The sequence below is a fragment of the Hippocampus bargibanti genome, linkage group LG04 (genome assembly GCF_051943395.1).
Source record: "Hippocampus bargibanti isolate YZ-2025 linkage group LG04, ASM5194339v1, whole genome shotgun sequence".
NCBI lineage: Eukaryota > Metazoa > Chordata > Actinopteri > Syngnathiformes > Syngnathidae > Hippocampus > Hippocampus bargibanti.
The window spans coordinates 15,526,864-15,550,085 of NC_142737.1; the positions used below are offsets into that span (position 1 = coordinate 15,526,864).

Sequence of the window (23,222 nt, forward strand, 5' to 3'; positions counted from 1 at the left end):
TTTTTTCAGGCCTGATCATTAGATGGACCTGAGGCCTTTTTTGGTTAACCACAACGTTGAGAGTTTCGCGTCAATTTGGACGATGTGATAAATATTTTTACATCTAATTTTGCAATTGATATTTACTAATCAGTATTATGAATTTTACGTGTAATTACACATTTCAACTTTACAATCTTAGACGCGAGCTGTCTGTTCGAAAAGTATTAAATTTTAAATGGAGACGGCGAGCTCGACACGTCTTGGCAGATTTTGGTGTGGAACTTGGAAAAAAAGTCTTCAAAACCATTACCTCCAAATTATTGCTATAAATAAATAAAAACAGTTCTGCCACATTTCTGGTCATGAGATCCATGAATGTCAGCAAAGCACGCCATAATAAAATCATATCATGTCCATCCAAGGTCCGGTGAGCCACACAATAGCAGCCGATGCGTAAATGTCTCGGTGTCATCATGCCGCCCAGAAAACAACAAGCCGGACGTAACCTCCTGATGACCTCATCATGGTTGCCCCCGGTGATGAGGTTGTCCGAAACTCCTAGTCAGTGTGCTGATCCCCGTGAATATACAACGAGATTAAACACGATGCACAATGAATGACGTCACAGACCGCCTCTGTTTTTTTTGTCACTCTGGAATTATTTTTTTTATATTTGTCTAGACGACAATTGAGCCGCTTTTTTAACGTATGCTTGGAAGTAATGTACACATAATGTATCCGCGTTGTAAACGTTGGTTCCATGATTTTTAAATCCCGAATGTTGTTTAAAAAAAGCAACCACAAAAAAAGGGGGGGAATGATTTCCGCGACTCTGGCCAATAGGAGCACAGGACGGTCACGAGGGGGCGGTGCTGTGTGTTTGAGCCGGATCGACTCCATTTGTGATGAAGGATGTGATGAGCGGGGTCCAGATTGAGGTTGGCACCGAGTCGGTGAGGGCAACCGGGAGAGGAGCGACACTAAAGGTCCTACAAATTAGAATTGATAATGATCTGATTTGTCTACAGAAAGCGGTAGCGGCACGGACCATCAAACCAGAACCGATGTTATTCCAAAATCTGTGCGCTGTGGATTAATTTTTGACATCTATCTGAAACACGTGGACGCCGTTTCAGATCTTTAATTTGGAAATTAAAACAAGAACGGCCGAAGAGAGGTGATCGGGGAGATCGTGAGAAGGATGATGACCATGATTGTTGCCGAGCGGACTGCTTGAGGTCAGTAAGTGCACCACCCCGGGAAAAGGGAATCCAAATAGAATACCCAACACACTTGATGCCACTCATAAAATGACGTGTGAATGTTCTTACATGCATTTTTTAACGTACAGTGATGTCTGTAGTTGCCCAGAACATGTGTGACATGTAGCAATGAATTAAATATAGACAGTAATAGAAACTCCATGCGTGTTGCGTGTCAAAAATCCTATTTCAAAAGAAAACAAAAGGTCAACTGACGTTTTATCGCCTTTACAGTGAAAGCCATTCATTAGATTTGACAAATGCAGTGACAATAGAAAATCAGTGTGTTGTTTTTGATTGAGCGCCTTGTCGTTGTCACCAACTCATAACTTCATAGAGATAATTCTGAATTCTAATGAAGGCGATTGAAAACATGTGTAGGAATCTTTGCATTTTTAATTCGGTGTTGTCGATTTGTATTGGATTAATATGCATTGTATATAATTAATTACAAAGCACACCCACAATGCGCGTGCAATGCGTTTGTTTGTTTTTCAATTGATTTTGTGTGTCTTAAAAAACAATGCAAAAATACGTTAAAAATACTAGACTTTACCAGTCAATTCATGTTCAACTGATCATGTGTGTGATCACGCGTGTAGGAGGACATGGCAAACGGGCGCGACCAGTTCGGCCTCGCTGAGCGCCCAGACTCAAACGGCATGGATTCTCCCAAGGAAAATAAACAAGACAATCTCAGCAGTTGCAGTTTAAAATCACCTGCTTCACCACAGACACATTCCAGTCAGCTGGTGTGTGTAAAAAAAGAACATTTTGGATGATTTACTTATTTGTCAATATATATATATATATATATATATATATATATATATATATATATATATATATATATATATATATATATATATATATATATATATATATATATATATATATATATATATAATGCCAAAAATTCACGAGACATGATGCAGTCAATGAATCTAACTTTCACTTTTCTTCTTTTTTTCTTTTTTTTTTGTGTGGTTTGCTGCAGGGCATGGAGGGAATAAAAGTGTTTCTCCATGACAGGGAACTTTGGACGAGATTTGATGAAGTAGGAACTGAAATGATCATCACCAAGGCTGGAAGGTAAACAGGAAATTAATGGATGATAAAAAAAAAAATATGATCGTCTTTCAATGCATTTTAGGAAAACAAATCAATCAATGTGTGGTAAAACACATTGATTTGTGTTTTACGACACCGAAAAGAGACAGGTTTCTTCTTCACGTATTTAGTTGCGTAAGCATTTAAATGTTTGTTTTTCCGCATTGTTTTCAATAGGAGGATGTTCCCCAGTTATAAAGTGAAGGTTACAGGACTTAACCCCAAAATTAAGTACATTCTCCTCATGGATATTGTGCCCGGGGATGACCACCGATATAAGTTTGCAGACAACAAATGGTGGGTTTCATTTTTTTGTTTATTCTTTCGACCATATGAGTGATAAAATTACAAGATTTTATACTGCAAATACGCGGATGCCTTGATACTCCGACATCGCTGCCAATATTAAGAAAATCTTAATTAAAGTTAAGTTGTGCTCCATCGCTGAGCCTTTACTCCTTAAATGCCAGGCCGTCTTTGGAGACCGGCCTGGGCCTCTACCAGCCTCTTCCCTCAGTCTACCCGCCGATTAAATCAGTCTGCGGAGGGTTCACCGGCCGGACAGACGACACGGAACGGATTAAAGTCTCTCATTCAACCGAGGGGGGAAAATCCGATGAGTCCTATATATGCGTCACTGCTCAACTCGCCACCTCTTAAGGACCTCCGTTACCGCGCATTCATATGCGATCGAGTTCAAATGCAACAATGCATCCAGTTCTTCGGTAAAATATAATATCACATGCGCGCACACCATGATGAATTCTCAAAGGGGAAACGCGAAAGGTGTGTCGAAGCGAATAAATAAATAAATGTATAAACAATAGTGAAACAATTATAAACAAATAACTAAACATAAGTAAATAAAGAAACAAAACTACACGAGTACATAGACACGAATAAATAAATAAATAAATAAATAAATAAATAAATAAATAAATAAATAAATATCCATCCATTACCCGTACCGCTTATGGGGTCGCAGGGGGTGCTGGAGTCCATCCCAGCCGTCATCGGGCACTTGCCGGGGGGGGGGGGGGGGGGGGGGGACACCTTGAATTGGTTGCCATCCAATCGCAGGGCACACAAAGACAAACAACCATCTGCACTCAACTCACACCGAGGGACAATTATATATAGTTTAGAGTGTTCAATCAGTCTGCCATGCATGTTTTTGGAATGTGGGAGGAAACCAGAGGACCCGGAGAAAACTCACGCGGGGCTGAGGAGAACATGCAAACTCCACACAAGAAGAACGGACCAGGTCTTGAACTCCACGACCTTTGTACTATATGAAGTCGGCTAACCACTCAACTACCGGACCGCCGAAACAAACAAACAAACAAACAAACAAACAAACAAACAAACAAACAAACAAACAAACAAACAAACACACAAACAAACAAACAAATAAATACACACATACATACATACATACATACATACATACATACATACATACATACATACATACATACATACATACATTTTTTTCAACAGTAGCCAAAATGGAACTGTATAGTGCCACTTAGCAGTTTTTTTTTTTTTTTGACAATGATACTAGAGATACAGCGTGTTCTACCGGAAACAAATTCCTTGTGTGTTCTACATACTTGGCAATAAAGATGATTCTGATTCTGATTCTGATTCTGATTCTGATACATACATACATACATACATACATACATACATACATACATACATACATACATACATACATACATACATACATACATAAATACATAAATAAATGAGTACAATACGGGAGCGGACCTGATTTTTTTGTTTAATTTCTTTTTAGTTTGTTCTTTTAAAGATAAAATAGCTTCCAAAACCAAACTAGGCACCTTTTCTTTTTTTCCCCGGCAATGCAGTGCGCCTGCGCCAAATGACGTTTGTGCAATTTATTATCATTTGCACGTGTGCTTTTGCAAACTAAGTATACAATACAAGACAATACATCTAATAATAATAATAATAATAATAATACGTAATAATAATACATTTTATTTCTAAGCGCCTTTCAAAACTCTCAAGGACACTTTAAGTCACGGGATAAGAACTTTTTTTCTGCGGGTGAGCAGCTTCAGCCATTCGCCCAGCTTCACTCAACCCGGAAGTAACACAAACTCACGCCACTAATTTGAGTGTGTATATAGATGTATATAACAGCTGAAGCTGTAACAAATCGCTTAACATGGACAACTATTCTAGACGGGAAATAAAGCAGGCAATAAAGCAAACACCAGGGAGCAATAGATGGAAGAATGGAGAAATAAAACCAGAATCAACCAAGAGCTTGGGTAATGACAAAACATATTTTTTGTCCCAAGCAATCTTTATTTTTGCTGCGAAAAAAAAGGTCACTCTGGGAGGTATATGAGCAGGTGTTTCCAAATAATATTATACTCGACTAAAATAAACATACAAAATGTGCGGGAATCGTTTATGTCCAAAAATGTGTCCATTTTGCATCATGTTGAACAGACATATTGAAAGTCCTCATTGTCACATCTGTAAAACAAAATAAAAACACACCTCACATGTCTTTTTTAGTTTACAGTGCAGATAGAACCAAAGTATTGTCTTATTTGAGTGCGTTCAAAATATTGTTGCCTGAGTCTAATGAACTACAGTAAAGTCTCGTTATATCGATATCGGATATATCGATAGTCCCGGTTATATCGATACTATTTCTATGCACGCACGGAGAAAATTACATGTAAACAGGGTCGGATATATCGATAGTCCCGGTTATATCGATATTTTTTCGGGCTCCCTTGAATATCGATATAACGAGACTTTACTGTAGTTTTGTGCCACCAATTACAGCAGTGCAAGAATAGGTCAGATCTACCACTGTGACCCACTGGATGTCAATGTCTGGCTATAGTGCAACAGTAGCTAAATCAATATTTATCAAACTGTACGTGTGTAGGTCTGTAACGGGTAAGGCCGAACCAGCGATGCCAGGCAGACTCTACGTCCACCCGGATTCCCCCGCCACGGGGGCCCACTGGAGCCGGCAGCTGGTGTCTTTCCAGAAGCTCAAACTAACCAACAATCACTTGGACCCATTTGGACACGTAAGATTTGCTGCTTAATTGCGTTGTTACAGCGTACAAACGTGCTTTTATTGCACTCCTGTGGCACAATCAATCATTGGCCTTGCATTGGGATGTGTTTTTCATTTTGGAAGAATCATCGCATTGTTTTTTTTTAAAGCAGCAGTCGCTGCACTAACCTCGCTTTGTCTTGAATAGAAGTCAGCAGCCATCATAACAGAGCACAAATCAGCCAGGGGCCACATGAGTGCACAGTGGTTCCCTTCCCCAGCGCCCTACTGCAACGCCAATTAGGCTACCAGCAGCACTAACAGCAGGTCGACGTGCATTGTTTGAAACAAACACAAAACATCACATTTCCAGGCCCCTAAGTAATGATCCCAAAGACTTGTGAAGTCCATTAGTTGAGGCATGTCACTGGCGGACACGTCACCGCGATTAAATTGAGCCCCTCTGGATGAAGGCGCGCAAGTATGGGCCTCAGTGTACGCGCACCAAAAGGCCAACGATTCCGTGGAGAAAATCGTGTGTGGTTTTCATTGTATGGGGGGCGGTGTGGGCAGGGTCAAATTGCTGTCCGGCTGCTCAGAATTGTGGGAAAGCAAAGAGTGCTTGCATGATCTGTTGAATCACTTGTTGAAACGAGTTCAATCTTAAGACGCATACAAAAGTACATTTTAATGTTGTTTTGCATCAATGCAAATTATGACAAAAAAGTTACAGTTAAATCTATTCCTCATCCAAAGTGTCAATCAAAATGTCATTAATCACCATCAATTCAATCATAAAAATTTCAAAGGCCATCACCCAAAAATATTTTTGGTCACATCCGCAAACTGTGTATAATCATCTTGGCAGAGAGGATCTACCTCTCTAACATGCTGTTGTTTTTCTTGTAAGAGCAGATAACGCATTGTGTTGTATCCTATGAAATTAACTAATTCACTACCAGACGTGCAAAAATGTATCCACTCCAGTGCCAGGGTTTTGTCATTGTCATTCGAATTCTAGGACCGACAGAATATTGAGTTTTAGGACTACATAAACATTCAATGCAACGTAAGAAACCTTAAACGCTCTTCTTTCATCAGGAAAAAAAGAGTTAATTCCTAAATTATATGGGTATGGAGTTATATGAGCTTGAAATGAGGGCAACTGTCCAAAATACAATGCAATACATACACATTGGCTTCTGTAGCGCTTTAAGAACAGCTGAAGCTGGAACAAAGTGCTAACATGGAAAAAAGGGAAATGATACCCGCTTGTGGAAGGGAAAAAAACATGGCCAGAGGCCATGGCCTGCGCTTTATCGGCACCCAAACAAGAAAAAACAAAACCTGAAAAAAATCGGGAATGGCGCTCTATGTCATATTTTCAATTCCTAAATAAATTCGGGAATGGCAGTGAATGAGTTAACCGCGTAAAACGGGGAATTACTGTACCTTGAAAGTTAGAGACAACTGAACTGTAATTGGTCAGTAATTCCTGAGTGGACCTTGAGAGCGAGCTAGTACCATCATGCTTAGTTTTGATTCTCACCATCGGCAGTGTTCTTCGAAAATGATGTTTATGATTGTGGTAGATTTGAAAGGCGGTTATAAATGAAATTTCTTATTAGTTTTATTGATATTATTAGAAGCAGATCAGGTTGACACTGCATGCAAGTGAAAGCTGTGTCAATTCATTACGTATACTAACCTCATTTTGTTCTGAGTGAGTCAACCTATTCAATGGCGATGGCGCAAGTAAATTGTTTCAGCAAGTAAGTCGTGCTTTTTATTTGTCAATTTCCACAGAAATGACTCAGAAAGCTTAAGTTGAAAGAAGTTGTAAATCTTGTTTCCCCTCACTTTGATCTACCGCACCGTGAATTCCTTTCTTAGAAATGTGTTAATAACCCAAACCGGGACTATTTTTCTTGGCTAACTCCCGTCTGGGAACTCAACTGGTGACGGCAACGCTGCCTCACCCTCTCATTCTCACCCCTGCGCAGATAATACTGAACTCCATGCACAAATACCAGCCTCGCGTCCATATTGTCAAGGCAGATGAGAACAACGGCTTTGGCTCGAAGAACACGGCTTTCTGCACTCATGTCTTCTCAGAGACAGCCTTCATCGCTGTAACCTCCTACCAGAACCATAAGGTCAGTTGGACTACGCGGGTAGATCCGAAACGCTTATCACGAGGAGAGCTTATGGGACACATGCACAAACACACACACACACATACACAAAGCATTTGTGACTGGAATTGTCCCATGAGGACATTCGTTTGCATAATACCCAAGCATCTTGTCCAAGTCCAAACCATTATGAGAGGGTTCCCATTCCCAAAATGTACATTTCAATTCTAAACTTAAAGGACAACCGACGTCACTTTTTTGTTTCCTAACTGATATCAGAAAAACGTTTTATAGCATCTAAAATACCCCAAACACTGATATTTTTATTCAAATGCAAAACACAAATAAAAATGACAAAGTGTCCAAAATCTGCAAAAAAATTGAGCTGCGAATTGGGCATTTTCAGAAAGTCCCGACCCCAGTTCGTGACGTCACGCCAAGACGTCTTGTATTGCTGGAGAATCAAAACAATGGCTTCAGATTCGGAGAATATGCTTTCTTGTTACACATCCAGTTATGAATATGATTCAAATAGTTCTGAAGAGGAAAGCATACATGTTTGCAATCGCTTAAAGAATTTATTCCGTGCCATTTTGAGGCAACATTGGGGGGAAATGTCTCACCCAAAAAGAGGCAGAAAATGGCCACCGAGCTCCTGTGAATTAATCAGCCCGTTTCCACAGGCTGATAAATTCCTTACATGGAGCTTGGACGCCCTCTTCTGGCTCTTTCTGGTGCAACACGAGGTTTTCAGACCAAACAAGCATTGACGTGATGGAAGGACTGCTACAATGTGTCCTTTTTTTCGGTCAGGGGCGTTCCTTCAGTGACGTCATGTACGGACTCGTCACCAACTCAAAAACAAGACTTCCGGAATATTCAGCACGAGTTTTAAAAGGTAAAATATAGCTATCTGGGGAGGAAGCTTTGTCAAATATGCTCAGTAGAAGTCATTTGAAGCCATTTTATAAATTATGGACACAACTTGTCCAGAGATGTCGGTTGTCCTTTAAAGAAAACTTTGGTCCAAAATGTCCTCAGCCTCTCACAGATCACAATTAGCATTCAACACACAAACGGCTGTGTTTTGTTATTTTAGTGCTTGTTATTTTGTGTCATTGTTGTTTCAATGCAACTACCGTATTTTCCGGTGTATAAGGCACACTCAAAAGCCTTGATTTTCTTCAAAAGATGACCCTGCGCCTTCTTTGTGCGCCTTATATGTGAATTAATATTGGGCCACAACAGGTCACGCAACTACTGTCAGCAGCCACCGACTCCATTTCTCCATGAAGAAGTAATGCGTCACCCCAACCTCTGTAGCGCATTATAATGTGGTGTGCCTTATATTTAGAAAACATTTTTCATTCATTGAAGGTGCGCCTTATATAGGGAAAGTTTGAAAATACACAATTCATTGGGGGTATGGCTTATACTCCGGTGCGCCTTATACACCGGAAAACACTGTAAGTACTCTGTTTTGGTTGAAAAATGTTTGTGCGTGCGTGTGCATGTGTGTGTGTGCGCGTGTGTGCGTGTGTGTGTGCATGCGTGTGCATGTGTGTGTGCATGTGTATGCGCATGGATGTGTATGTGTGTGCATGTGTGTGTGTGTGTGTGTGTGTGTGTGTGTGTGTGTGTGTGTGTGTGTGTGTGTGTGTGTGTGTGTGTGTGTGTGTGTGTGTGCATTTGTGTGTGTGAGTGTGCATGTGCATGTGTATCTCATACACTCTAATGACCTGCTTTTTTCCATTGATCTCGGCTCATGCATTTTACACTGAAAACACACATCACTCAGGCTTGAAGCCCCTGGGCTCATTTGGCTTTGTAATTGTTGGGGTAATTTGCTATACAAACATCTTTAAACATCACTTTCTAATCTTTGTTTACGTTTTGGATTTCCTAATACGTCATATCCTGCATATCCAAAATAAACCCATTCGTGATCACTACAAACGAGTCACATCTGATACCCCAATTTGTTTTAATAAATACAATACGATACAATACAATACAATACAATACAATACAATACAATACAATACAATAAAATACAATACATATTGATTTATATAGAGCTTTAACAACAGCTGAAGCTGTAACGAAGCGCTTAACAGTGTGCTTTTTTGCACCTGTTCACTTCTGCTCTTAATTACTTCCGGGTTGAGTGAATGCTGGCACATGTGGCAGCATCTTCACAGCCCTACTTTGTTCAGCGGAAAGGTTGGTGCTGTTGGACAGTCTGCGGCTGGATGGATGCATGGCTTGAGGAGCCCGCGATAAGGAGCATCGGCGCAGAGCACCGATGCGAATGTGGAACTGTTGCGGCTTGGAATTGAAGCAGATTTATGTGGGACAGGAGATGTGAGACAATCTCTTTTCGTCAATGGATGCTACAGCTGCGTGTTTGCTTTCAACATTTAGCTTGTAGTCGACATGCACGTTCCGCCATGATGTCCCTGATCCACTGGTGGAAAGACGCTTTGATCCTCTCCTCTTTCATCTAGAACTGCTTCATGTAACAAAGAGGGTACAGAAAGTGCTTAAGAATGAATGACTTGCTGTGTCTTTGTGTTGTCATATTGTCTTTCTCCTTCTTTTCCTTTCGGCTTTTCCCTTCAGGGGTCGCCACAGCGAATCAATGTCCTCCATCTATCCCGGTTTTGTGCATCCTCTTCTCTCACACCAGCTACCTTCATGTCCTCTTTGACCACATCCATAAACCTCCTCTTCGGTCTTCCTCTCGGTCTCCTGCCTGGCAGTTCAAGGCTCAGCATCCTTCTCCCGATATAGTCGCTCTCTCTCCTCTGGACATGTCCAAACCATCTCAGTCTGGCCTCTATGACTTTCTCTCCAAGCCTCTAATATGAGTTGTCCCTCGAATGTACTCATTCCTGATCCTATCCAATCTGTTCACTCCCAAAGAAAACCTCAACATCTTCAGCTCTGCTACCTCCAGCTCTCCTTCCTGTCTTTTCTTCAGTGGCACCGTCTCCAGTCCAAACATCATGGCTGGTCTCACCACTGTTTTATACACTTTTCCTTTCATCCTAGCTGAAAACCTTCTATCACACATCACACCTGACATTTTTCTCCAGCCGCTCCAGCCTGCCTGGACACGCCTTTTCACCTCTTTTCTACACTATCCATTGCTCTGGACAGTTGACCCCAAGTACTTAAAATCCTCCACCTTCTTTATCTCTTCTCCCTGTAGCATCACTCTTGCACTTGGATCCCTCTCATTCACACACATATTTTCCGTCTTGCTGTGACTGATCTTCATTCCTCTCCTTTCCAGGGCATATCTCCACATCTCTAGTTTCTACGCCACCTGTTCCCCGTTCTCGCTAGAGATCACAATGTCATCTGCAAACATCATGGTCCAAGGAGATTCTTGTCTAATATCGTCTGTCAGCCTGTCCATCACCATAGCAAACAAGAAGGGGCTCAGAGCTGACCCCTGGTGGAGTCTCACCTCCACCTTGAATTCATTAGTCACGCCGACACCACACCTCACAACGGTCTTACAGTCATGATACATGTCTTGCACCGCTCTGACATACTTTTCCGTCACTCCAGACTTCCTCATGCAATACCACAGCCAGATCCAGATCTACAAAAGACACAATGCAATTCCTTCTGACCTTCTCTGTACTTCTCTGTCAGCATTCTTAAAGCAAACACTGCATCTGTCGTACTCTTTTTGGCATGAAGCCATACTGCTGCTCACAAATGTTCACTTCTGCTCTTAGTTACTTCTGGGTTGAGTGAATGCTGGCGCATGTGGCTGCCGCTGCTCACCCACAGAAAAAAACGTATCATGTGACTGTAAAGTGACCTTGAGAGTTTTGAAAGGCGCTTAGAAATGAAATGTATTATTATTATTATAAGTCTTGCTTCAACTACTCTTTCCTAGAGTTTCATTGTATGGCTCATCAAGTTTATTCCTCTGCAGTTAGTACAACTCTGCACATCTCCTTTGTTTTTAAAAATGGGCACGAGTACACTTCGTCTCCATTCTTCAGGCATCTGTTCACCATCTAAGATCTTGTTGAATAACCCAGTCAGGAACACCCCCGCCACCTCTCCAAGACACTTCCATACCTCGATTAGTAAATCATCAGGCCCGAGTGCCTTTCCCCCCTTCATCCTCTTGAGCGCCCTCCTCACTTCATCCTTGCTAATGTTTGCTACGTCTTGGTCCCCAACAGTCACGTCTTCTACTCTTTGTTCCTTCTCATTTTCCCCAATTTCATCAATTCTTCAAAGTACTCTTTCCATCTTGCCATCACACAATTGGCACCTGTTAATACATTGCCATCTCTATCCTTAATCACCCGAACCTGCTGCAGGTCCTTACCATCTTTGTCTCGCCAGCCTGTAAAGATCAGTCTCGACTTCCTTGCTGTCCAACCGAGCATACAAGTCATCATAGGCCTCTTGTTTGGCCTTTGCCACCTTTACTTTAACCGTGCGCTGCATCTCCTTGTCCTGCTGTCTACTCTCGTCCGTCCTCTCAATGTCCCACTTTTTCTTTGCTAACCTCTTTCTCTGTATACACTCCTGCACTTCCCCATTCCACCACCAAGTCTCCGTATCTCCCTTTCTTCCACTCGATACACCAAATACTTTCCGACCTGTGTCTCTGATTATGTTCGCTGTAGTTTGCCAGTCATCTGGAAGGACCTCTTGCCCACCCAGTGCTTGTCTTACCTAAATGTCATGCAATACTCTTCCTTTTTCAACTTGCACTTGCATTTTGGCCTCGCTTCAGCCTTTGGTTTCATCAGCGTTCCTCATCTGGAGTCCAAACCTGCCCATCACCTCCTCATCATCTTTGTTTCCCGCACTAACATGTCCATTGAACACTCCACCAATTACAACCCTCTCACTTCTCGGGATGTTCTGTATGACTTCATCAAAGTCCAACCAAAATTTCTCTTTCTCCGCCAGCTCACATCCTACTTGTGGGGCATACCCACAAACAACATTTAACATTGAACATCACGCATTCAATTTCTAGCTTCAGACTCATCATTCTATCTGATACTCTTTTTACTTCTAAGACATTCTTAACAAACTCCTCTTTTAAGATAACCCCAACTCCATTTCTCTTTCTGTCTTCACCATGATAGAACAACTTAAACCCTGACCCTAAGCTTCTAGCCTTGCTCCCTTTCCAGCTGGTCTCCTGGACACACAGTATGTCTACCTTCCTTCTCTGCATCATGTCAACTAGCTCTTGACCTTTATCTGTCATTGTTCCTACATTCAAAGTTCCTACTCTTAGTTCTATACTCTTAGCGTTCCATTTCTCTCTTTTCCTCCGGGCACACCTGCCTCCTCTCCTTCTTCGACCAACAGTAGTCCATTTTCCACTGACACCCTGAAGGTCAACAGTACCAATGGCGGCATTTGTTATTTAGTGTTTTTTTGTTCTTTTGACTTCAAGACGGCACCGCGAGAGTGGCTGCCTTTCCAACAGCTCATGTATTTTGTTTTTCTACTTTCATTCCTTTCATCACTTTGCTGCTGTGAAATGTAAATTTCTCCGCTGTGAGACTAATAAAGGCAAATTGAATCCAATCCAACATGGACAACTGCCACATAGAGGAAATAAAGCACTCACAAAGATAGTAGAAACCCCATGCACTCCTCCCTAATTACTGTATTCTATACACTACTGTTTTCACTTGCTCTTTTCTTGTCATTTCCCAACTTGAGCGTCACTCGTACAAAATATGCAACCCAATGCATAGCTCTTTGAAAAATCATCATAAATGTGAAAAAAGATTAATAAAATCATCCAAGAGTTATACATTTGAATAAAGAGTAAATGTCCCTATACAACGAACAAAAATGTACCTCCGCCCCCCCACACACACAAATGTGTTTATGCATATAAAAAAGTTGTGAAAATGAATAAAGCAGGTGACATAAAATGATGGAAAAATATTGTAACTATAATTGGATTGTATTGGATTAGCCTTTATTAGTCTCGCAGTGGAGAGACATTTCACAGCAGCAAAGTGATGAAAGTAAGAAGAAAGGAAAGGAAGAAGTAGAAAAACAAAATATATACAGGATCTGCTGTAAAGGCAGCCACTCTCGCAGTGCCAACTTGAAGTAAGAAAAAAAACAAATAATGTGACACAACACAAAAATACAGACAGTCCTTCAATCTTAAGCACTTTCTGTACCCTCTTTGTTGCATGAAGCAGTTCTAGATGAAAGAGGAGGGGATCATGGCGTCCTTTTCACCAGTGGATCTGTGACGTCATGATTGAATGTGCACATCTGTTACAAGCTACATATTGAAATTCAAACGCGAAGCTGTAGCATCCATTGACAAAAAGAGATTGTTTTACCTTGCCTCCCCAACGTAAATCCGCTTCAATTCCAGGCCGCGACAGTTGCACAGTCGCATCGGCGCCCTGTGCTGACGGTCCTTTCGTCTAATTGTGGGCTCCTCAAGCCATGCATCCATCCAGCCGCAGACTATATTGTGCTATTTGCTTGGCATTTAACAGTAGCAATTATTTTATTTGGATTGTTAAAACAATCTGTGTTTCTCATAAAATGCGTTTGCTACTTGCAATTTAAACTGATCTCTGCTGACCGTTTCATGGCTATCTCTGCGTTCTCAGCTGCTCGACCTGAGCACCTCGCCTAAGTTCTCACACAATCCGCCGTCAAACACAGGCTTCCCCTCCATGAGAAAAGTTTGAAGGGCTAACATCAAAGCGCCGAACCTCTAAAAGCCTTGGCCTGAAAATGCTTAAACCTGGCGACTGTTTGGCTAAACAGTTTATTCAGTGTCAGCTGGCGAGAACACCGTCCTCTCCATCAAGAACATCAACGGCTGAGGAATGTTTGGCCGTGCGAAGCTTCAGTGGGGCTGTTTTTAACATCTACGTGGGGCCCCTGCTAATAATAAACCGTTGACTTTCATTCGATGGTGAGAAGGTTTAAAAGGGCCTCGCTTGCCTCTATGCGCATGTATGGTCCTGTGGATGTGCTGCGCTTTCATGTCAGCGCTCGTCTATAAAAGAGATCTTGTGTTTTGTCCTCAGATTACTCAGTTAAAGATAGAGAACAATCCATTTGCAAAGGGCTTCAGAGGGAGTGACGACAACGAGCTGCACCGCATGGCCAAACTGCAAGAGTGAGTAGTGTGTGTGTGTCTGCGTGTGTGTGTGTGTTTAGTGTGTGTGTGCGTGCGTGCACACCAGCACCTGTGTGTATGTGTCAGTCACTCAAATCAAAATCACAGTCTTCAAATTTGGCAGTGAATTGTCCTTCACATCCCTTATTGAGAATGTTCCTTTCAGAATAAGAGTCATGAAAAGACAGAAAATCAAAACACACAAATGTATTCTATAATGCCACCTGAAATGTAGTCGCACAAGTTCACCTTACACTCTTAAAGAAACATATATATACCTTGTGTATGTGTGTGTGTGTGTGTATATATATATATATATATATATATATATATATATATATATATATATATATATATATATATATATATATATATATATATATATATATATATATATATATATATATATGATGTACTCCTCATACAAGTAAGGCACAAGCAAGCAGCAGTATTTTCGATCAACTGAATATGTTTGATGGAGGATTGGATTAGCCCAAGCGTCGGCAACGAGCGGCTCCGGAGCCGCATGTGGCTCTTTCACCCCCCTGCTGCGGCTCCCTGCGGCTTTAGAAAATAAATAATGAGGATTTAATTCAATGTATATTATTTTAGTTCGTTCGTGTTTAAAATGTAATTCTAAATTTGAAGATTATGGTGATTATAAATAATACAAAATAAAACGTATTCATTTTTTGTCGATCATAAAATACGTCACAGCATTCGACAGTGGACGTATATCCGGTCACAACCGCCAAATTGCGCACGTTTTCTTGAAATTTTCGACCCCCAGGTCGGCCGACTATGGATAAATCTAACAAAAGAAAAGTGTCTGAAGAAAACAGAACGTTTAATGATACGTGGGCAGATTCGTTCGCCTTAAAAACAGACATCACCCACGCCTGACAGACACAGCTTACAGTCATGTTTGAAGATGAAGGTAACGTCATACAGCCCTGATGTGCAGAGGCTGTGCGCTGAGGTGCAGGAGCAGAAATCACGCTAACCAGGTAATAAATACTGTATTTGCCAAATATTCTTTTTTTTTCAAATAGACGTTGAGTATTATATTTGAAAGTAATGTTCAACCCATCGTCTTTTTTTCGGAGTTTAAAATGTTTTTGTTGCGTGCAGAAATGTAATTTCGCTTCTTTGTAACAGTTCATTGATTCATAAATGCAACACACTATAGTTTGTTTATGCATATATAAAGGTAAAAAACGATGATGAAAAGATGCAGTGTTGTCTTCATTTTAAATGTAAAAAGGATTTTGTGGCTCCCAGTGTTTTCTTTTCTGTGGGAAATGGGTCAAAATGGCTCTTTGAGTCGTAAAGGTTGCCGACCCCTGGATTAGCCTTTATTAGCCTCACAGTGGAGAAATTTATAATTGATTGGCTCATTCCAAAATAAAGTGCCTTACAATAATTCACCCGAGATATGACGAAGATGGGATTCCTCTTCAAGCTGTTGTTAAAATGCTGTTGGAGTGTGTTGGATCCGATTTTTTTTAGCCAATTGTTATCACTCCAATAATTTGTCGTCAAACTCGGTTTCTCTGCCAGATAAAACAGGGGTCCACTGTACTGTATGTAGAGCTACTGTATCTTCCTCCTCCTCCTTCCCACTCTGTGATGATGGTATACATATGGTGTAAGTGTGTGTGGGTGAGCCAAGTGGCAAAAAAAAGATGTGAGCTGCTGTCACCTGAAGAATGAGCTTGACCCTACCGCTGGTCCGCAGAATCCAACATTAACAACAACACAACGCACAAGAGCGAAGCAGCGCCATAGCAGTGATCGTGAATCAATCTGTCACTGCTCATCAATCGCTTGTGTGCTGAGCTGATCTCCACTTGTGTGCAGTTTGGAGGATGTCAGTGAGCCAATGTGAGAGCCTCTTACTGGAGGCAACCGGGGGGGGGGGGGGGGGGGGGGGGGGGGGGGGGGGTTTGGGCTCCACTCCACCGCCCATCCCTTTGTGCTATTGTGCTGGTTTTGGTTTGTGGAGATGAGGCCATATCCGAAGTGACACATGGCTGGATGTTTATTTTTAGAGCGGCAAATTATCTCACAGCGACCCTTGCTGTTCGTGCGTGCGTGTGTCTGCTTGTGCGTGTCACTATCACAGCGCCAGTCGCGAGATGTGGCCCGCCGTCCCCTACATACCACAGAGTTCACCGAGAGGGCCGTGTTTACAGAGGGAGATCAGAGCTGAAAGGATGGAAGGCGCTTAAGTAGACTTGAAGGAGAGAGACAAGGGATTGGGGGAGGGGGGAAGCACGAATGATAAGACCAGGCGAAAATACCTGAATGCAGTGAAAAACGCAACCAGATTCAAATGTGTCCTTTTACTGATGTATTTTTTTTTTTTTTTTTTTAGAAAGGACTACCCTGTGGTGCCACGCAGTACAGGCCGTCAGAGAGCGTGCTCCACCGAGAGTCCCTTCGGCGGCGAGGTCCGGGTTGTGAGAGGCTCACCCGAAGCGGCCACGTCGCCCTACAGCTGTGAGGACGTCCTGAACAGCAGCAACGGCAGCCCGCAGACGCTGCTGGGGACTCCGTCAGCTCATTACACCTTGTCTCATCCTCAACACGTCCAACAGTCTCAATTTTATCACTGCACCAAGAGGAAAGGTAAGAGTGGCTTAATTGTTCATCAGGTCACACCACCAGGGTCAATTCTTCGGGGTCATACAGCTACATGCATGTATGGCTTTAGGGGCCTTCACCTTTAACATGCAATGAGACACCATTTATTACAAGGGATATGTTTCCAGCCCTTTGGCAAATTTAAGTGTCTTTCAAAGCTCTCAAGGACACTTTACAGTCACAGACAAGCATAGGTACTATAATAAATAAAATACAATCACAAATAGAATACAATAAATAAAATACAATTATAAATAAAAACAATAGAGAGAGCTACACAGAAAATGCAATTTTAAATAGGTGGGTTTCATTTAATATAATCCACAATAACTATTTCTCTTGACTTCTGGTTTTAAAACTAATCATCAATTTATTGTGTGCAGTATATACAATATTTGGTGATGATTCAACATGATGATGATTAAATATGTATTCCCAAAATCCATAATGGTCCTCCAAGGGAAACCTTTAGTACAACGTGGAGCACTGCAAAAATGAGTTACACACCCCTGCCATTGACCGTGAATGCAATAATTGAAACTTTCAGACAACTGCTAATTTAACACGTGCAAAGCAGCAACATTTACCAAAAGGGTTACAGGAATATATATAAAACGTTAATCAGTGGTAAATAATATGGCCAATCATGCCACTCTTTTATAGTGAATGGTGTATCAGCGTGTCTCTTGCCATCTCTCACATTACAGCTGTTTGGATGTAATACAATGATACCTCAGCTCACGAACTTCATTGGTTCCCAGAAAGTGTGTGCAAGGCGAAAAGTTCGTCTGCCGAACATTCACTTCCCATAAGAAACCATTAAAAATTAGAATAACTACACAAAATATACCTTAATTTATGTATCATAAATGTGCTATTGTATTGTAATTAAAGAAATAAACAGTACTATATAATAAAGTCGTTTTATTTACCTTTGTGATGCTCGTTGATGTAGTTGCCCCTTGATGATATCCTAGTGAAGTTGCCAAGCTTTCTCGGCGATAATACCCTCACTCACACTGTCCGCTGCTAGCTGCTTTTCGTTAATCCAAATCAACAGAAGTTGTTCAACCTCTTCTATTGCCCGAGACCATTGTTTAGACAACACAGAAACACCCTTAGCCACACGTAGCAATGGTCGACTTCGCATACTGGTACTGGGACGCTAAGTCACACAAACACACACCTCGTCCGTGTTTTTCGATGATCTCCTTCTTCTGCTCGCCCGTAATTTTCTTTTGTGTCCTCTTCGGCTTAACACTAGCCTGTGGTGGGGTCTTTTTCGGTCCCAAAATAGCAAAAGTAGTCCACTCGATAACAAACCACATCTGCACTCAAAGAAAAGTGGTGACAAAAGCTAGTCCACCAGCCACCATGGCGCTGTGTGGTTTGGTTCGTCCACCAAAAACTAGTTTGTTAGTCACGACTATCAGCTCGCAAATTTAATGTTCGTGAGGCGAAACGTTCGTGAGTTAAATCGTTTGTAAGCCGAGGTATCAATTTAATCATAATCTGCTTGATACGTTTGAAGGGCTATTATGAAAGCCTTGTAGTCACACATTTAAGGCCGTTACTTTAGGCTGTGACATTACTTTGAAAAGTGACATTATTGCTAAATTACTTCTGTGCTGATATAGCTTCTAATAAGACTGCTGTTGTCCACAATGTTTCAGTTTGTCTGTACTTCTTAACATGTATTGTCTGTAGATGGGGAAAAGAGGGCTTGAAAGACCTCATATTGTTGATGTGAAGTGCTAGTGTGCATATTTGTTTGGATCATATGGAGGTGGTTTGTTTGCGACAAGCACTACAACTATTTCATCCAATTGTTTACATAGCATGAGATCGTAATATCTATCATTCATGCTTCATGCATGATGGTGATGCTTTGTGATCATCTCCGTTTTAAGAGCTTTTCCCGCCATTATGGCATCTACATGCTATGATAAAATCCTCTTACTGGGGGGGGTCAATTATTAGCGGATTTTTGTGGAGTCTCACCGCACGCTGCAAAAACTAATGAAAAACTGGCTTTTTAAATTTTGTGCCTTTGATAGAAGGGTTCATCCCTGTTACATTGGACCACAGCGTAATCCCTCGGAAATACAGTAGGCTCTGAACTTGACTCTCCCGAGAGATGTTGATGTGGAGGTACACATGTTGATTTGCTTATTGTAGCATTCATTTCAATATCCTGACATAAAAACATGTTTTTGCTACATTGCTTGTCAGAGCTCAAATTTAATGATGGTTCTCCATCTTAAATTTTCTAAAATTGAGAGCATGCATGCACTGGCCTTGCTAATAGCCACCATCAAATGAGAGCTAATGTTAGAATAGTGTCACAAAAATCTGCCTTTTCAAAGAGAACAATGCTCAATATGAATTATTTTTTTTGCTCTATTTATCTTTATTATATAGCAAATTTCACGATCCGAATCAAAATCGCTAGCAATGCAGCGCTAATTCCGAGTAAAGAATGCGAGTGTGACATTCTTGCTGGTTGCCAGCACTGAGAGTGGAATGAAAACAAACAAAACAGCTCTTTTGTCTGTATTTTTATTGTTTATCATAAAAATGTCAAGACAATATACTCATAAGGATGTCTGAAAATATCAAACTTATTTCCTTTTTCACGTTTCTGGACACTTGAGAGGAATGGTGTGTAGTTTTTGAACGTGGTTATTCTTTAGTTGGACATCCCATAATGTAAGCTCAATAGAAGCATACACAAGACCAGGATTTCTAACTAGTCCAAACATAGCAAAGATTCATGGTGTGTAAATTATCCAAGTAGACGTAAAATACTTGACATAAGCTCAGTGCCAGCTACAATATAATGCGTGTAGTCCATTAAGATCATGGGACAAACATGAATTATCCACTCTTGTTTTTTTTTGTCCCTCAGTAAATGTCAAACTGCAAAACTAATGCAATTGTCTTTTTTATGTGCACTTTTGGTGCTCAGCTTGGTAATAAAACGCTTTTAAAGTAGCAGCAACTTTCTCTGTGCTGATTTAATGTCACAACATTTTCTCTGTGCAGTGGAGGAGAACCGCTCCCCAGGAAACTGCCAGCACCCTTTCAAGAGAGCCTTCCCTGCTAGCTCGCGAAGCCCGGGTGACTCCTACTATCACACGTCCCCCTTTGCGCCTCCCCCGGCGCCCGCCCCATCCAGCACCCCCGGCCTGTCTCTCACGGACGTTCACTTCGGCTCCGACATGGGACGGCGTCAGGCGTGCATGTTCGCGAGCTCGGAGAGCAGACTCGATGACGGCGGCGGCGCATCCTGGTCGTACCACTGCCCGCTGCCCTCCGCCATGACCCCCGTGGAGCCCTACCTGCCTTATAACCCGCACCCGCCATACAGCTCCAGCCCTCAGGGCTCCCGCGTCAGCGGCGTAGCCCACCACAGCTCGCCGCCGCTGGGAGCACCCGTCACTCACGACGTTTACCGGAGGCAGAGCTCGGAAAACATTACAAGCAGGCAGAACAGCCCCCATCTCCACAGAGAGTATCCTCGCTTCACCCCTAATCTGTCCCCCCCGCTCTACCACACATTAGAGACGCACACACACATCAGGTGTGGCGTCCCTGAATGGACCGCCGCCTCCTAAAGCACATCATTTTTTGGTGATTCTCCATGAATATGCAAAATAAGACATCGCCGTCATTTTGTACAGTGTGACTTGGTCATATGTCCCCCCACGCTTTCCCTGGCCTCCTCCCCCCTGTTGCTTCAAGCATTGCGTCATTCAAAACCGGGCTCGGTAGTCCACGTTCAAGAAAAGTGCAGGCGCTGAACTAAAGCAGGACAAAGACATCAAAGTTGTGTTTCATTGTCTTTCTGTAACCCAATGACTGATGTCAACCAAATGTTTGCACTGTGAGCCCCGTCGAAGACCAAAGCCTGAACAAAACAGGCCTTTTTTTTAGTTTTTTTCCCCCCTGCGCTTTGCGTCATCGTGAAGGATGTAAATTGTGACTCGTAAGACATTCATGGACTAAAATAATCTCACGGCCTAAGCTTGAGGGCAACCCTTTTATTTAATTTTATGTTCAAATCTCTTCAGTGGAGCAAAGCGCAGCTCTCCGCACGGTCCCCATAGCGCACGTGCTTATGTGTGTGTGTGTGTGTGTGTGTGTGTGTGTGTGTGTGTGTGTGTGTGTGTGTTTGTGCGTGTCTGCGTAAAGGCTATGTCGGCTCAGCTCAAGAGTGCTACGAGCTCATTTGCAATGGGACAAGCAGTCGTAACCTGGGGTGTTGCACCAAGGAGATAAACAGCTTGTTTCGTTGTAGCTACAGGCTGAGGAACCTGTATTCTGTGCACAACGTATTCTGTGTAAATGCACATCCAAGCATCACGCGTCTGTCGCCGTTGTCCCCTCTAGAACCCCCACAGCTGATCAATCATCTCCAGGGGCCAACAAAGGAGCTCTGGCTCCACCCTTGTCTTGAGCTGACCACTCCAACCCGAAACATAGTAGGGGTGGGGAGGGGGCAAGTCGTTCTCCTATTTTGAATAAGTCATTGTCAAATATCGACCTTTGACTTGTGAGGGTCGTTTACAGTACTATAAATGTGATATTTGATCCACTCAGGTTTTGGTAATAATCTGTTATTTGCCATTCCGATTGGTCCCTGTTAGCCCCACATTTACTGTAGTTCGAGAGGTAACCCATTTCCTTGCACATCTGGATCGTGTTACTTCCTCCCTTGTGCCGACTGTAAAATGACAATTGTGGCTCTGTGCAAAATTCAAGCTAAAGTTGAGATTTTCTTTTTTTTTTTTTGGTTACAGTTGAACCCAGGTTTTATATGCAGTAATGTGAGAAGGTGCTGAGTTTCGCGACCTTAATGCGTGTATGAGACGGTATGAAAGATGAAAAGTGTTGTTTTGTGTTTTTTTAGTATTTATTACTCTTGATTTGACTTTATTCTTGTGAAACAAGACACATTTGTGCGGAGATTTCTTCAGACGTTGGGTTAACCTGCTATTGCCACGTGGTGGAATATGAGGGGAAAAAACTGTTTAATTCGAATTAAATTTATATTCAAAACTAAATAAAGTTTTTGAGATTTTTGATAACAGTTGGTTGATTTTATTCTGCTTGCATTTACAGCTTAATGTACTGTGCAGTACAATCCTTAGTTCCTAGTTCACTGGTTCTCGCTTAACCAGTGACATGCGGTGAGGTTCATGGCTGGTGAGGCACTGACGTCATCACAGTCAGATTTACAAACATATGAACTCTACAGAGTAGCTTATTCGCCATTTGATTGGCAACAGTTAACGTGTTTTGTGTAAAATGTCATGTCAGCATTCTTTATAGAAACTGTAGCATCGAAAAAAATAATACAAAAAAACGTGATTATCGTGTTACCTTTACTTATAAATGAAGTCCATGCACCGCTCCCTCTGAAAAAAGGCATCAATATTTTTTTTATTTAATACATGGTGAGGCTCAGCCGGCTGCTGCCTCACCGCTCGTCTCGACTTAGTATTTGAACGGTAAATGTGAAAATTCAGCGATTTTGAAAAAAATCCAAAAACTGTGAAGTTAAATGGAAAAGAACTTTAAAGTAAAAATCACTAAATATAACTGTTTAATTTATTTTTTCATCTGATATTTCCATGATGACAGGTGAGGCATGGCCTCACCTGCCTCCCCTGACTGCACGTCACTGCACTTAACCTGTTTTAGGCTGGAGGTCAGCTTGTGACTGTCCCAGCTAATTTAAACGCTGACTGCAACCTGAAATGCCAGTCATTCACAGGCTACCGGATTATAAGGCGCTTTGTGACAACCCCATTCACTCCCAAAACAATTGTTGTATTCATTTCTCAAAGGTAAAGTATTTGTAT

At 41.8% G+C, this 23,222-nt stretch overlaps 1 protein-coding gene across 1 annotated transcript; it reads left to right on the forward strand.

The window, feature by feature from the left end:
* The first annotated feature begins 898 nt into the window (after positions 1 to 898).
* LOC148899213 (T-box transcription factor TBX5-A-like) lies at positions 899 to 22,409 on the forward strand. The gene is made up of 10 exons (XM_088994296.1): positions 899 to 935; positions 1,011 to 1,220; positions 1,847 to 1,996; positions 2,242 to 2,336; positions 2,532 to 2,651; positions 5,293 to 5,440; positions 7,413 to 7,565; positions 14,618 to 14,709; positions 17,087 to 17,340; positions 20,401 to 22,409. Exons 3-10 carry the CDS (start codon positions 1,853 to 1,855, stop codon positions 20,970 to 20,972), a joined length of 1,578 nt encoding a protein of 525 aa, XP_088850422.1. The 5' UTR covers positions 899 to 935; positions 1,011 to 1,220; positions 1,847 to 1,852; the 3' UTR covers positions 20,973 to 22,409.
* Positions 22,410 to 23,222: the final 813 nt, after the last annotated feature.

Coding starts and splice junctions, on each gene's coding strand:
- LOC148899213 (XM_088994296.1), top strand. CDS start 1,853: ATGGCAAACGGGCGCGACCAGTTCGGCCTCGCTGAGCGCCCAGACTCA. Junction 1,997..2,241: donor AGACACATTCCAGTCAGCTG/GTGTGTGTAAAA, acceptor GGTTTGCTGCAG/GGCATGGAGGGAATAAAAGT. Junction 7,566..14,617: donor CCTCCTACCAGAACCATAAG/GTCAGTTGGACT, acceptor TTTTGTCCTCAG/ATTACTCAGTTAAAGATAGA.